Below are 15,806 nucleotides of genomic sequence, written 5' to 3'. Positions count from 1 at the left end.
ATACTTAAATTACATCAAATTACTTCTGTATTAAATTACTGGAATTTAAGACCGAGAAACGTAATGTGTGGGATTTTGGAAAGTCTAATGGTAGGGCTCCAGGAAGTGGAGAGCAAAGGGATTTAGGAGTGCAGATACATAGTTCCTTGAAGGTGGCGTCACAGGTAGATGGGGTGGTCATAAATGCTTTTGGCATGTTGGTGCTCATCAGTCAGAGTATTGTTGTTACATATAAGACATTGATGAGGATGCATTTAGAATATCGTGTTCACTTCTGGGCACTATATTATAGGAAAGATGTTGTTAAGTTGAAAAGGGTGCAGAGAAGATTTACAAGGATGTTGCTAGGACTCGAGGGTCTGAGCTGTAGGGAGAGTGTTGGGACTCTATTCCCTGGAGCGCAGGAGGAGGTTAAAGTCACGAGAGGAATAGATTCGATAGACGCAGAATAGTCGCTTGCCCAGAATAGGGGAATCGAGAACCAGAGTGCATAGGTTTAAGGTGAAGGGGGAAAGATTTTATAGAAATCTGAGGGGTAACTTTTTCATACAAAGGGTGGTGGAGTTGAGGCAGGGACTATGGCGATGTTTAAAAAGCCATTAGACAGGTACATGGATAGGACAGGTTTAGAAGGATATGGGCCAAACACAGACAAATGGGAATTGTAGATGGGGCATGTTGGTCAGTATGTGCAAGTTGAGCCGAAGGGCCTGGTTCCACTCTATTACTCTGCTTCCATTGAAGACTGGTGGTGTGTCAATGAAATATTTCTACTAATCATAGGCACTCACGCCCTACTTGCAGTTAAGTGCAATCAGACAATATGATATATACATTCATTCTGAGCATAGTTCATTTCAATTGCATAGTTCTCAATGAATGAAAGAGATACAATTCAAAGAGAATACGAACAAAGAAAGTGTTAACAAAAATCTGCCTGGTCAGAAATGCTCCACCCAGAAACGCAAATTTACATCCCACAGTGCTGTAATCCACATTCTTCATATTATCTTTTTGTTGAATTATTCATAAAGATTTGTAATAATGGACTCGTACGGCCAAAGCTTCACATCACCTGGTATCTCACCGAACAAAAATTGTTGGATTTGTCTTGATATTTCTCACCATTCTTGCACTGACAGCCTTTAAAAACATTTCATAATGTAATCATGTTTATGCTGAATGGGAATTATTTTGAGCAGTGTCTTAACAGTCTAAATAAAGTGGCACGATAAAGTGTATTTTTAATACAGAAACAATTAAAATCCTATGCAACATACACATTTATGTATACGCTTATTAAGTAGACATGTTATTGATGCTTTATTATTGATGTTGTTAAAATTATTTATGGATAAATAATGGAGGGTTATGGTATGAGTGCAGGCAGGTGGGACTAAGGGGAAAAAAAAGTTGTTCGGCACGGACTTGTAAGGCCGAGATGGCCTGTTTCCGTGCTGTAATTGTTATATGGTTATATGACAACATGAAATTATAAAAATTGCTTATATCATAATTATCTGTGCGAGGTGAAGGAATATGTGGGAAGGTTTGCAGTAAATTAGTTGTAAGCAATGCACTTAAAAACTATTTTATCCTACTTATAATGGAGGGACAAAATGCCATCAGAAAATCACACAAAACAGAACAATTGTTTTGGAAATGCAAAGGTAAAGCTCAGAGAAGGAACTTGAAAATTATTTTTTCAGATCGGCATCATTGGCAAGGCTAGCATTTATTGTACCTTCCTATTTACCTTTCAACTACTACGCTATTTTAAAGGACAGCTAAGGTTCATGTTCATACAGCATGGAAACAGGCCCTTCGGTCCAAATAGTCCGTGCTGACCAAGATGCCCTATCTCAGCTTGTCCCACTTGCCCGTCCCTCTAATTCACCAATATCTCTCAAAACCTTTCCTAGCCATGTATCTGTTCTAGTGTATTTTAAATGTTGTTCTAGTACCTTTCTCAACTTCCTCCACTGGTAGCTCGTTCCATATACCCATCGTGAAAAAGTTGCCCCTGAGGTTCATGCTAAATCCCTCACCATAAACCTATGTACTCTGCTTCTTGATTCCTCTACTCTGGGTAAAAGACTCTGTGCATTCACCCTATTTATTCTCCGTATGATGATATGGCACCTTTATAAGATCCCCCTCAGCCACCTGTGCCCCAAGGAATAAAGTTCTAGCTTACACAACCATTCACTATAGCTCAGGCCCTCAGATCTTGGCAACATCCTCATAAATCAACCAGATTAATATAACTGTAGTCACATACAAGCTGCATCAGGTAAGGACAAGTTTTCCTTTCTTATGTGACACAGATGGAGTTTTTTTAACAATACTTTGTATTCTCATTAATACTGCGGAATCATTTTTGTTTGAATTCCAAAGCATGAATTAAATTTAAATTCCACAGCTACCAGAGGATTTGAATTCAGATCCCTGGGATTGTTAGACTAGGCCTCTAGATGACTAGTCCAATAATTTAATCATTGTACCTTGATCTTGTGTGGTCATTTTGTGAAGGAATTAAAAGCTAGAAATTACCGTTGATGATTTAATAAAACACTCAACATTTACATGACATGTAGATATTAAAATGTTACAAATGTTCATTGCAAGAGGCCAATTGGCAATCTGCACTGCGACTGCATGGCATAGATATATCGTGCAGAATATGCAATTGTTCCGAATCTTTCATATTAATAAATTAATATGACATTTCAATGTTAATTTAACCTTAATATGGTAAAAATGAGTGTTGCCTGTTTTTACACGCTTATTTTCCTTCCAAATAAATAAATATCCCCAGGCTGCTAACGACATTCCTTTTATTAAGCACACATTTCAAGAACCACAAGCATATGAAAAATAAATAGGTGTTCTATTACTGTCGCCTTTAAAGCCTCCAGCTTTGAGGTTGAAGTATCATGATTAGATTGGAAGCTGGAAATTCACGTTGACTTGTGCTTCTTTGGCCAGTGAAACAATTTCTGAAAGTTTTACAACCTATTTGGAGGGAAAAATAGAGATAAAATTGTACCATTGTAAGAGATAATAGTATTGACTGCAGATTTCTACAAGAAGACTGAAAACATTTGCAATTTGTGTTCATAAGTAACAGGAGCAGAATTAGGCCATTCAGCCCGTCAAGACTACTCTGCCATTCAATCATGACTAATCTATCTTTCCCTCTCAACTCCATTCTCCTGCCCTCTCCCCATAACCTTTGACATCCTTATTAATTAAGAATATGTCAATCTCCACCTCAAAATGGTGCAACCGATGACTTGCCCTGCACACCTGTCTGTGGCCAAGAATTTTACAGATTCACTACCTTCTAACAAAATAAATTTCTCCTCATTTCCTTTCTAAAGATACATCCTTTAATTCAGAGGCTATGCCTCCTGGTTCTAGACTCTCCTACTAGTGAAAACATTCTTCACAAATTCACTCTGTCCAGGCCTTTCACTATTTGGTAAGCTTCAATGAGATCCTCCCTTATCCTTCTAAACTCCAGCGAGTACAAGCCCTGTGCCGTCAAATGCTCATCATAAGTTGCCCCAATCATCCCCGGGATCATTTTCGTAAACCTGCTTTGAACCCTCTCCAATGCCAGCACATCCTTCCTCAGACAAGGGGCCCAAAATTGCTCACAATACTCCAAATTTGGTCTGACCAGTGCCTTATAAAGCTTTGGCATTACATGCCTGTTTTTATATTCTAGTCCTCTCTCAAAAATGCTAACATTGTATTCACCTTTCTTACTACCGATCCATTTCAATTTAAATTTGCTCTTTAATATTTGTGTTCAGAATAAAATTTACATTGGCAGCTATTCTATGAAGCAATATTTGTTGTTTTACAAAGAAAATAAACACCAGTACTGACCCTTTAATCCATTTGGCAATGATCTTGCTTCCAAGTTTATTTCATGGTAATTTGCCAAGTTATTTTTAAATGGAGGTGCAAATGCTGGAGTGACTCAGCAGGTCAGGAAACATTTCTCGAGAACATGAATAGGCGACGTTTAACGTCAGGACCCATCTTCAGACTAATTGTAGGGGGTGGGGGAGTGTGTTAGTAAGCTGGAAGAGAAGTCAGGGTGGGCCAAAATCCAGCAAGTGATAGGTGGATACAAACCAGCGGTGGGGGTGTTTTATTGGCAGATGGTTGGGACAAAGGCCAGAGGTGAGAAGACAAAAGGTGTGACATAAGTTCTAGGAGCAGAATTTGGCCATTTGACCCAACAGGTCTACTCCACTATTCAATTGTGGCTGATCTATCTTTCCCTCTCAACTCCATTCTCCTGCCGTCACCACTTAATCCATACTAACTAAGAATCAGTCAATCTCCGCCTTAAAAATATCCATTGATGTCCTCCACAGCCATCTTTGGCAGTGAATTCCGCAGATTCGCCACCCTCGGAGTAAAGAAATTCCTCCCCATATTTTTAAAGGTATGTCCTTTTATTCTGAGGCTACGGCCGCTGGTGCTAGACTCTCCCACTAGTGGAAACATCCTCTCACATTCACTCTATCCAGGCCTTTCACTATAGGATAAGTTGCAATGAGGTTTGTTTTGGTGTTCTTTCTTTGTTTACCCTTCCCATGTTCATTTGTCCATCACCCACACCCATCCACCTGCTTTCCAGCATCCCACCTCGTGACCTTATGATTGAATGAAAGTCATTGATTGATGAAGCAGCTGAAGATTGTTGGGCCCAGGGCACTACACTGAGGAGCTCCTACAGAGATGTTGTGTGGCTGAGATGTACGACCTGCAACGTCCACAACCAACTTCCTTTGTGCTGGGAATAATTCCAACCAGCAGAGAGTTTTCTCTGATTTCAAATGATTCCAGTTTAGCCAGAACCTCCTTGATCCCGACAGATAACGCTGTCTTGATATCAAGGTCAGTTACACTCACTTCCTCTCTGGAATTCAGCTCTTTTGTCCATGTTTGATCACGGCTGTATTGAGGTCAGGGGCTGAGTGACTTTGACCAGGTAAGACGGCAAATATCCTCCCCAAAGGATATGTGAACCAGATGAACCAGAAAAACAATAAAAATTGGTTTTCATGGTCACATTAAACCGTTTAATTCCAGAATTTAAATTCAAATAAGTCGCGAACTGTGCGGTGAGATTCAAATAAGTCCCCAGGACTAATCTGAAGGGTCCCAACCCGAAACATTTCGTCCATAGATGCTGCCTGGCCCTCTGAGATCCTCTAGTATTTTAGCTTTTGCTCCCTGCAGTTCAACAGTGTTGAAACAGGCCCTTTGGCCCAACTTGCTCTTGCTGACCAACATGCCCCATCCACACTAATCCCACCTGACTGCGTTTGGCCCATATCCTTCTAAACCAATCTATCCATATACCTGTCCAAATGTCTTTTAAAACACTTGTTGCCAATCAATAAAAACAGCCTTCCATCACTACCCTCTGCTTCTTACCACCATGCCAATACTGGATCCAATTAGTTAGCTCGCTTCGGATCCCACATGCTCTAACTTTGTGGACCGATTTACAATGCAGGGTCTATTTAAATGCCTTATTAAAAATCCAATTGTCAACATTGCCTGCCCAGCTTTCATCAATCTTTGTTACCTCCTGAAAACACTGAATCACAATTAACTATGTCCAGATTTAGCTTTACTCAAAGTTCTTCAGTAAAGAAATAACCAATATGCGAAATAAACGGTATAATTTATACATGTATATTCATTGTATCTATTAATTAGCTGATTGATTAGTCTGGGCACACCCAATTTACAGTGCCCCTGATAATGTTTGTGACAAAGACACATCATTTATTTATTTGCCTCTGTACTCCACAATTTGAGATTTGTAATAGAAAAAAAAATCACATGTGGTTGAAGTGCACATTGTCCAGGCAATAAGTGCACATTGTCAGAGGCAATAAAGGCAATTTTTATACATTTTGGTTTCACCACGTAGAAACGACAGCAGGATCATTGGGTTGCTGTAGAATGAACAGCCAGCCAATGAGTTTTGAGGAATTTGTTTAAACCTGAGCAGATAGGATGAGTCTATACACTTCAGAATTCATTATGCTACTACCATCAGCAGTTGTATCATCGATGAAGATAAGTGAGCCAGTACCTTCAGCAGAAATTCATGCCCAGGCCATAACACTCCCACCACCGTGTTTCACAGATGAGGTGGTATGCTTTGGATCTTGGGCAGTTCCTTCTCTCCTCCATACTTTGTTCTTGCCATCACTCTGATTTAAGTTAATCTTCGTCTCACCTGTCCAGAACTGTGGTTGCTCTTTTAAGTACTTATTGGCAAACTGTAACCTGCCATCTTATTTTTGCAGCTAACCTGTGGTTTGTATGTTGCAGTGTAGCCTCTGTATTTCTGTTCATGAAGTCTTCAGCGGACAGTGGTCATTGACAAATCCACATGTGACTCCTGAAGAGTGTTTCTGATCTGTCGGACAGATGTTTGGGGATTTTTCTTTATTATACAGAGAATTCTTCTGTCATCAGCTGTGGAGGTCTTCCTTGGCCTGCCAGTCCCTTTGCGATTACTAATCTCATCATTCTCTTTCTTCTTAATGATGTTCCAAACAGTTGAGTTTGCTAAGCCTAAGGTTTGGCTGTTGTCTCTAACAGTTTTATTCTTGTTTCTCTGTCTCATAATGGTTTATTTGACTTTCATTGGCACAACTTTGGTCCTCATGTTGATAAACAGCAATAAAAGTTTCCAAAGGTGATGGAAAGACTGGAGGAAAGTCCAGGTGCTGATAGCTCTCTTATACAAGAGTCAAGAGTGTTTATTGTCATGTCCCAGATAGGACAATGAAATTCTTACTTGCTGAAGCACAACAGAATATGTAAAGATAGTAAATTACAGCATTAAACATACCTGAACAATTACAAATACCTGTGAAGCCATGTGTCCCAAACATAATGGTGCACTGAAATGGGGGACTATGTATAAATACAGCTGTAATTTCTACATGGTGAAACCAAAATGTATAAAAATGGCCTTGAATAAAATCTGACAATGTGCACTTTAACCACATGTGATTCGTTTACAAATCTCAAATTGTGGAGTACAGAGGCAAATAAATAAATGATGTGTCTTTGCCCCAAACATTATGGAGGGCACTGTAATTCACAGCAAAACAAATCCTGTTTTCAATACTAGATAAGCAAAAGGCTCATTCTTGTATCTCGTGGGCAGATCAAAGAGTTTTTTTCCAAGCTGCATGCAAGTAATTAAATTGTCAATGATTTGAGAATGGAGATTAGGAGCAACATTCAACTGGCGAGAGCTGCTTATTGCTGTTGATTGCAAAATTTAAACTTTAATATCTTTACATAAACGCCAGGTTGCAGAATAAATATTACCATCCGTGCAGCATCATCCAGGTCATCACAGGCAAGAATTTTCAGGCTGCTCGCTGCTATTATTGCTTTCGCATCATCGACACGTGTACCTAAATGACATAGAAACATTTCCATCAAATTTCAATATGATCGTCAAAGAAAATCCACTATTTCATGATGGTTATCTGTCTCTTGGTCTCCTTCTACTTTCCAAGTGGAACAGGATCACTGATGTTCTGACTGATGAAGGCTAGTAACGCCTATTTCACTACCAATTAAATCACTTTCTGGGAACTATATACTTGTCCTCCTCGATCTCTGTTCTCCAACACTCCCCAGGGCATTACCGCTCACCATGAAAGTCTTACTCCGGTTTGACTTCCCAAAATGCAACACTTTGCATTTATCTGAATTAAAAGGCTTTGGCTGTTCCTCGGCTTGTTTACCTTACTGATCAAAACACTGCTGGAAAAACAAGGAACTGCAGATGTTGGTTTACACAAAAGTACACAACATGCTGGAGTAAGGTGGCAATGGGTCCAGCATCTCTGGAGACATGTATGGGTGACATTTTGGACTGGGCCCCTTCTTCAGATTGATTGTAGAGTAGGGGGCAAGAAAGCTGGAAGAAAGAAGAGACAAGACAAAGCATGGCAAGTAATAAGCAGGTAATAAGGTAATTCTGGATTTGGTGTTATGTGATGAACCAGATTTGATTAGGAAGCTTAAGATAAAGGAATCCTTAGGAGATAGTGATAATATGATAACATTCAACCTGCAGTTTGAAAGGGAGATTATGAAATCAGAATAATTCAGAAGACATAGGATCTTTTCATCCCAATGAGAAAGATTCTAAGGGAAGAATGAGGCGATCGTGGCTGATAAGGGAAGTCAAAGACGGCATAAAACTAAAAGAAAAGGCATGTAATATTGCAAAGATTAGTGGGATGCTATAGGATTGGGAAGTTTTTAAAGACCAACAAAAGGGAACTAAAAAGGGAATCTGGGGAGCCAACGGCACCGTGCTAGGCAGGCTGCCCCCTGCTTCTACCCTAGCTACCAGGACACCAGGCCTTAAAGTGAGAAAATAAGAAATTGCTTATCCCAATGGATCAAGATTAGACTTTTCATTCTTGGAAGTTGCACGATGGCGCCGGAACATGGCGACAATCTTCGTGCTGTTCTAGAAGAGAATCTATGGTACTTGTGTATAGTTTGATTTGCCTGGACACCACACAAAACAGGCATTTTAGGCATCTCAGTTCGTGTGACAATAAATAAACTAAATATGGAATGCTTTAAATTATTCTGTTTAAATCTCAGATTTTTACATCTTTAAAATCTCTGCCCATCTCCATTCTAACTACCACCAAATGTTCTGCTCTTATTTATTTATTTTTTAAGGTTCTTGGAATCACTTTTTCAAGTAAAACTACTTCCATAGTATATTCACCAGAGTTTCTGAAGTGATTAATAGCTTGAGTGATTACAACCACTCCATACAGATCTTTCTGCTAACTTCAGAATGATCACTTCTAAATTCTGTTTTAATTTTTCCAATGCACTAACCACCACTACCCTATAAACTTCCAAATCATCCACAATTCCAGAATCCTACCAACAACATTCTCCCTGTCAACTTCCACTTGTTCTTAATTGTCCAGTCTTGTGGCTATGTGTTGACTGTGCAAGATTAAAGATGCTAATTATTTTAAATAAATGCTGTATTAAAAAAAGATAAGTTATATTGAACAAATCAGAGTTCTTACATTGAAGTTGAGAGGCTATAATAGGTGTAATATTTTAACATTCTCACCTTGCAATCGAACAACAATGGGAATTTTTAAATGTAGATCTGATACAGCAGTAATGATTCCTTGAGCAATTATGTCACAACGCATAATCCCACCAAATATGTTCACCAGGATCGCCTGAACCTGTCAACAAATAGAGAGATATTATCGACCAGTTATTCAAAGCAAAAAGCATTGAAAATCAAGATTTATTATGCATGTCTCCCCTCCAGTTTTTTAATCCCCACATACCCTATATATAAGTATAATGTCAAGAACTTTGGTAGTAGGAATAAAGGCGTAGGCTATTTTCAAAATAGGTAGAGGATTCATAATTTTGAGGTGTAAAGGGACTTGGGAGTGTTGGTGTAGGATTCCCAAAAGGTTACTTTACAAGGTGAATCGGTAGTAAGGAAGGCAAATGCAATGTAAGCATTCATTTCTAGAGAATATAAAAACAACAAGGCTTTATAAGGCACTAGTTAGACTGCTTTTGTAGTATCATGAGCAGTTTTTGGCCCCATATCGGAGGAGTGATGTGCCACCATTGGAGAGCATCCGGAGGTGATTTATGAGAATGATCCCAGGGATAATTGGGTTAACGTATAATGAGACTTTTGACGACTGCAGATCCGTACTTGCTGCGGTTTAGGAGGATGTTTGAAACTTACTGAACAGTGAAAGGGCTGAATAGAGTGAATGTGGAGAGGATGTTTCTATAGAGGGAGAATCTTGGACCAGAGGGCACAGCCTCAAAATAAAAAGACATACCTCTAGAATGGAGGAATTTCTTTAGTGAGAGAGTGGTGAATCAGTGGAATTCATAGCTACAGACAGCTGTGGAGATCAAGTCATTAGGTATTTTTAAAGCGGAGATGGACAGGTTCTTGATTAGTAAAGGTCAAAAGTTATAGGGAGAAGACAGGAGAATAAGGTTGAGAAGAAAAGATAGATTAGCCATGATTGAATGACGGACTAGGCTCGATGGGCCAAATGGCCTAATTCTGCTCCGATAACATGAGCTTCAAATTACCAAAAAGTAAATTTTTGCTTGAATATATATTTCTTAGATGCCTACCTTTCTGTCTGAAGTGATAAGCTTGAAGGCCTGCGTAACCTGCTGGGCTGTTGCTCCACCACCCACATCTAGGAAGTTAGCTGGAGTACCACCATGAAGTTTTATAATATCCATTGTTGCCATAGCCAATCCTGCACCATTGACTAAAAAACAAAGAAATGAAACAACTTCAAAACCTGTTCAAGTATGTAGGCAAGAAAACATATATTAACAATGTTTAAACTTTATTTTTGAAAATCACATTTGAATTGAGAGAATTCAGTGCTTTTATACAATCTTCTCAATTATTCTCAAACTAGTTTTCCAAATGATATTAGATATTGAATATTTGAAAATAAATGAGTATTTTGAAAACAAAAATTACAAAAGCCCCACCAGCAACCTCTGTCCACGCCTACCCCCGTCTGACCCAAACCCTTGTCGCATCGTCACCATCACCCCTGACCTCCCCCTCTCTGACCTCTAACTTCGTAACCCTTGCTTTCCCTTTCTCTCCGTCTCTCCCCATCCTAGTTCTCCGACTAATTTCATGGTCCTCCTGATTCAATATTACTGATTATATACCTCATTGCACCTTCCCTTCAGCTAACAATGTACCATTCTCCATTTCCTTGAGCATCGTACCCTTTGATCTGTGTTTTCACACCTTACCCGTTCATATCTATATGTCTCCCTCTCCCCTGACTTTCAGTCTGAAGAAGGGTTTCGACCCGAAACGTCAGTTATTCCAGAGATGCTAGAGTTACTCCAGCATGTCTAGCCCCACCAGACATTTTGAATGCAGCAGAGAGGGAAAATGATCCAATACAGAATTTCGACAAAATTATGTACAGATCCAAATCTGCAGGAGTGATGCCGAAACATTCCATCTCGCCAGACATATCTATCTGCATGTAGCCCATATCCCTCTGTATCCATATGCCTATCCTAAAGCTTTTTAAATGCCACTAATGCATCTTCTTCAATCACCCGACCCGGCAGCACATTCCAGGCAGTCACTACATGCTGTATTTTTAAAAATGGCCCTGCACAGCTCCTTCAAACTCTGCCCCGCTAACCTTAACGTTATGCCCTCTAGTATTTGATTTTCCCCATCCTGAGAAAAAGGTTCTGACTATCTACCCTACCTATGCCTCTCATAACTTTATATACTTCTGTTGGGTGTCCCTGTAACCTCTGGTGTGCCAGAGAAAACAATCCAAGTGTGTCCAACCTCTCCCAGTAGCTAATATCCCCTAAATCAGGCATCATTATAATAAACCTTCGCTGCACCCTTTCCAAAAGATGGGGCAACCAGAACTGCACACAACAGCCCAAATGTGGCTTAGCTAAAGTCCTTTTAAGCTGCATGGTGATTTTCTGACTCAATCCCCCAATCTATGAAAACAAGCATACTATGCGCCTTCTTTACCACTATCTATTTGTATTACCACTTTCAGGGAGTTTGGACTTGGACCCCAAGATCCCTCTGGACATCAATGCTTTTAGGAGTCATGGCATTAATTGTATATTTTCTCCTTACATTTGACCACCCAAAGAGCAAAAAACATACACTTGCTAGGATTAACCTCAATCTGCCATTTCTCCGCCCATTTCCGTAGCTGATGTATATCCCGCTACAACCTTTGACAGTCCGCAACCCCAGCGATCTTGGTGTCATCTGCAAATTTACAAACCAACAACGTTTACGTCCAAGTCATTTATATATATCATAAACAGCAGCTGTCCAAGCACGGGTCCCTGTGGAACTCCACTGGTCGGACTCCCAGCCTGAATAGTGTCTTTTCACCACAACCCTTCTATCTTCTAACATTTCACATTTCACGTGATCGCATTTCACTGTGCCAACTGGCACATGTGACAAATAAAAGGCATCTTGTATCTTGTAACGGTATGCCAGCTCTGAATCCATACAACGTCATTATTGATCCTGTGGGAGAACCTGTGCATTATGTAAGCAAATAGAAGGGCTGATGAGAAAGTGGGGGTTATGACAAGTATCAAATGAAGGACAGGTAGGGAGTAGTTCATCAATATGATGAAAATTAAGGGCTGAAGTCCATACTTCAATACAAGAAATATTGTGGATAAAGCCTGGATTAGTGCTTGGAATTATGATGTTGTGGCCATAACGGAAACTTGGTTACTAGAGGGACACTACTGCTCAAAGTACCTGAGATAGAGAGAGGAGAAAGAGGTAGAGGAGTTGCTTTACTAATCTAGGGAGAATGTCACAGCCGTACTCACACAGGACATACAAGAGGGTCGGTCTAATGGATTGCAATGGGTTGAGCTAAAAAAAGAAACAATTACTCTAATAAAGCCTGTTTTCGTGCTCTATCTCTAAACAAAGCTAAACATCAAATTTTGATATGGTCCCCAGTGGTAGGCTGATCCAGAAGATTAAGATGTACAGAATTCATGATAACTTGGTTGTGTAGATTGAGCACTGGCTTGATCAAAGAAGACCAAAGGTTGTGGTGGAAGAGATACCCTGACTGGAGGTCTGTGACCAGTAGAGTTCTGCAGGGAACCGCTGCTATTTGTGATATATATAAAAGACCTTGACATAAATATAGATGTGTCGGTGAGCAAGTCTGCCGATGATACCCAAAATTGGAGGAGTTGCGGACAGCCTGAAATACTGTCAGATGATGCAGCGGGATATTGACCAGCTGCAAAGAGTGCAGAAATGGCATATGGAGTTTAACCCTAGGAAGTGTGAGGAGATGCATTTTGGGAGGTTGAATGTGAGGCGAGGGTATAGAATTAATGGCACTGATATGCAGAGGTATCTTGGAGACCAGATTCAATGATCACTGCCGGTGGCAGCACAAGCAGTTAGGGTGGTTAAGAAAGCGTTGCCCCCAGGGGCTAGTGTGAGCCACAATAAGAGCCATGTCAACTGAACCGTGTGGTGTGAAGAGGGGTTTGCTGGTGCATCTTGAGAGATGGGGGTGGCATCGGAAGCCAGGACAGCGGAGGCAGTGCAAGTGGGAGTGGCGTCAGCAGGTCCATCCACTATAACCAAAATCCAATACAATGGGGTCTGTTCAAGTGAGGGTATTCCAACGTGATTGTAGGTGGGGAAAAAGAAATAGAAAACAAAACATTAGGAATCTGAACCAATTATTTTCAACTGCATTCTTCCCTACCCAAACAGCCAATGTTGCCATCCAGTCCAATGTAGTTGAGGTCTGCTTTTGCTGCTTCCTGGTCCCTTTCATCTTCTTGGCTCCAGTCTTGCAAGTCAAATACTTCCTTTTGGCGGTATGCAGCATTGGAATCAAAAGTGATCTTTGCATCCATGCACATAACTGGAACAAAAGGATTAAGACATTTACTGATCCAAAAACAAATCAACGCAGATGCTGTAAACCTGTAAATAATCAAAAATATGGTAAATATTAAGGATAGAATAAGTGGAGGGAGGAACAGGGTTGACAAAGTGTGAAAACATACACCTCCAAATTCAGGGACAGTTTCTTCTCAGCTGTTGTCAGGCAACAGAATCATCCTACCACAAGCAGAGGACAGTGCTCAACTACTATCTACCTCATTGGTGACCCTCAGACTGTCCTTGCACTAAGCGTTATTGCTTTATCATGCATCTATACTCTGTGAATGACTCGATTGTAATCATGTATCGTCTTTCTGCTGACTGGATACACACAACAAAAACTTTTCACTGTACCTCAGTACACATGACAATAAAATAAACAGAACTGGACATCTCACATCAAGGACCTTATCAGAAAGTTGCAGTTAGACCTTCAAGATCTGAGGAGTGGAGAGATGTGTGTGAACGAGTGGCACACAGGAGCGTTTTAGTGTCAAAAGTAGTAAATGCGACTGGCACATGTAAGGAAATTGTCAGCATGGACGAATTGGGCAGAAGGACCTGTCTGCGTGCTGAATAACTTTACTACTCAAAACTAGTTGTGAAAATTAATCGCAGCTTCATGCGAATGATGACAAGGGTGAATGGGCAGGAGTAGCATTCCCCGAAGTGGCCAAAAGTGCCATGCAAATGGGAATGGGTACAAATGATGGAACTGAAAAATAGAACATTTCAAATTTTAGTTTAGAGAAAGTGTAGAAACAAGCTCTTCGGCCAACCAGGTCCACGCTGACCAGCGATCTCCCGTACACTAGTTCTATCCTACACAGCAGGCGCAATTTACATAAACCAATTAACCTACAAACCCGCATGTCTTTAGAAAGTGGGAGAAAAAAGGAGCACCTGGAGAAACCCACTCAGTCACAGGGAGAACGTACAAACTCCATACAGTCAACACCCATAGCAGGATCGATCTGGGTTTCTGGCGCTGTAAGGCAGCAGCTATACTTGTGTGTCACTGTGAGCCCAGATGGATGGGTTCCTATGGAATATAGGAACCTCGTAATTTCTGAATTATTGATTCAGTGTTACTGATTCAATTGAATCTTCAGAAATGGGAATTAGAATTGAAATTAAATCAACCTGAAACGTACTGTTTTTCTTTCCACAGATACAGCATAACAGGATGAGTGTCAATTCATGTTACATTTCAATTCATTGCAGAACAAAAATATTTAGACATCTATATTTAAACTTAATAAATCTGCAATAAATGTATGACTTTGTGCCTGGTGCTTGCTAGAAAAGATTTTTGGTGCAGAATAGTAATGTCTACAATACAATAGCTTCCAATTTAGTTTGAGAGAGTAATAGAAGCATAATCTTACTTGAGTAGAAATAAACACTAATTCTTCATGATGCATGGTGTTCATTACTCTAAAAAGTTTAAAATAAAGATTCAATGTTCTTTGGACATTTTTCTATGTCGTGCTAAATTACAAATCACATCCTAACTAATTTATGTTTTTGGAGACACACGAACCTGCAGATGCTGGAATCTTGAACACAACATTAAGTGTTGATGAATTCAGCGGGTCAGGCAGCATCTGTGGAATCACTGTCACCCCAGATGCTGTCTGACCCGCTGAGTCCCACCAGCATTAAGTGTTTTGCTAAATTACCTTTTAGTCGACCAAAATGCTTAGAAAAAAATCTGAAGCAAAAGCACAAGTTGGCAATAAAACGGCAGCTCATAAAAAATAGAATTGTGTTATTTCATGAAATGCAATTTTCCAAAAATATTGGAAAATAACCATTGTAATTCAAAACAGTTATATTACATTTTCTGTCTCTTTAGTAAATGTTCTTTAATGCAAGTAAATTCCAGAATTGAAAACTCTTAAGAGTTATCTTACCCATGCCTGACGAGTCTTCCACCATTGGGTTTATTTCAATTAAAGTAGCATCATATTTCAAAAAGAGTTCATACAAACGTACAATCACATCAGCAGCATCATCTATCAATGAATCTGGGAAATCCATTAGCTGTGCAACCTATTATAAAATTAAATATAAACAACATAAGCTGTGGCTGCAATCAAAAAAGCAAAATGAAATCCTTCAACATCATTGAATACAAGGTTTTGTGAGAGATTTTATATCTTTATAACAAATATAATTTGTAATAATTTTAAAAGGTCAGAGATATATATTAGTTAAATCACAG

At 39.7% G+C, this 15,806-nt stretch overlaps 1 protein-coding gene across 1 annotated transcript in view; it reads right to left on the bottom strand.

Moving 5' to 3' along the window:
• Positions 1 to 2,551: 2,551 nt before the first annotated feature.
• Positions 2,552 to 15,806, bottom strand: part of sucla2 (succinate-CoA ligase ADP-forming subunit beta) — a 40,008-nt gene continuing 26,753 nt past the window's right edge. The window contains exons 6-11 of the mRNA XM_055643944.1: positions 15,496 to 15,634; positions 13,395 to 13,556; positions 10,240 to 10,382; positions 9,185 to 9,305; positions 7,390 to 7,478; positions 2,552 to 3,015 (exon numbers count right to left, since the gene is read on the bottom strand). Of these exons, the coding sequence (XP_055499919.1) occupies positions 2,941 to 3,015; positions 7,390 to 7,478; positions 9,185 to 9,305; positions 10,240 to 10,382; positions 13,395 to 13,556; positions 15,496 to 15,634 (729 nt within the window). The 3' untranslated portion in view covers positions 2,552 to 2,940. The remainder of the gene's footprint in view (positions 3,016 to 7,389; positions 7,479 to 9,184; positions 9,306 to 10,239; positions 10,383 to 13,394; positions 13,557 to 15,495; positions 15,635 to 15,806) is intronic.

Source organism: Leucoraja erinacea, chromosome 12 (assembly GCF_028641065.1).
Source record: "Leucoraja erinacea ecotype New England chromosome 12, Leri_hhj_1, whole genome shotgun sequence".
Lineage (NCBI taxonomy): Eukaryota > Metazoa > Chordata > Chondrichthyes > Rajiformes > Rajidae > Leucoraja > Leucoraja erinaceus.
This window is presented reverse-complemented; position numbering and strand designations above follow the sequence as displayed.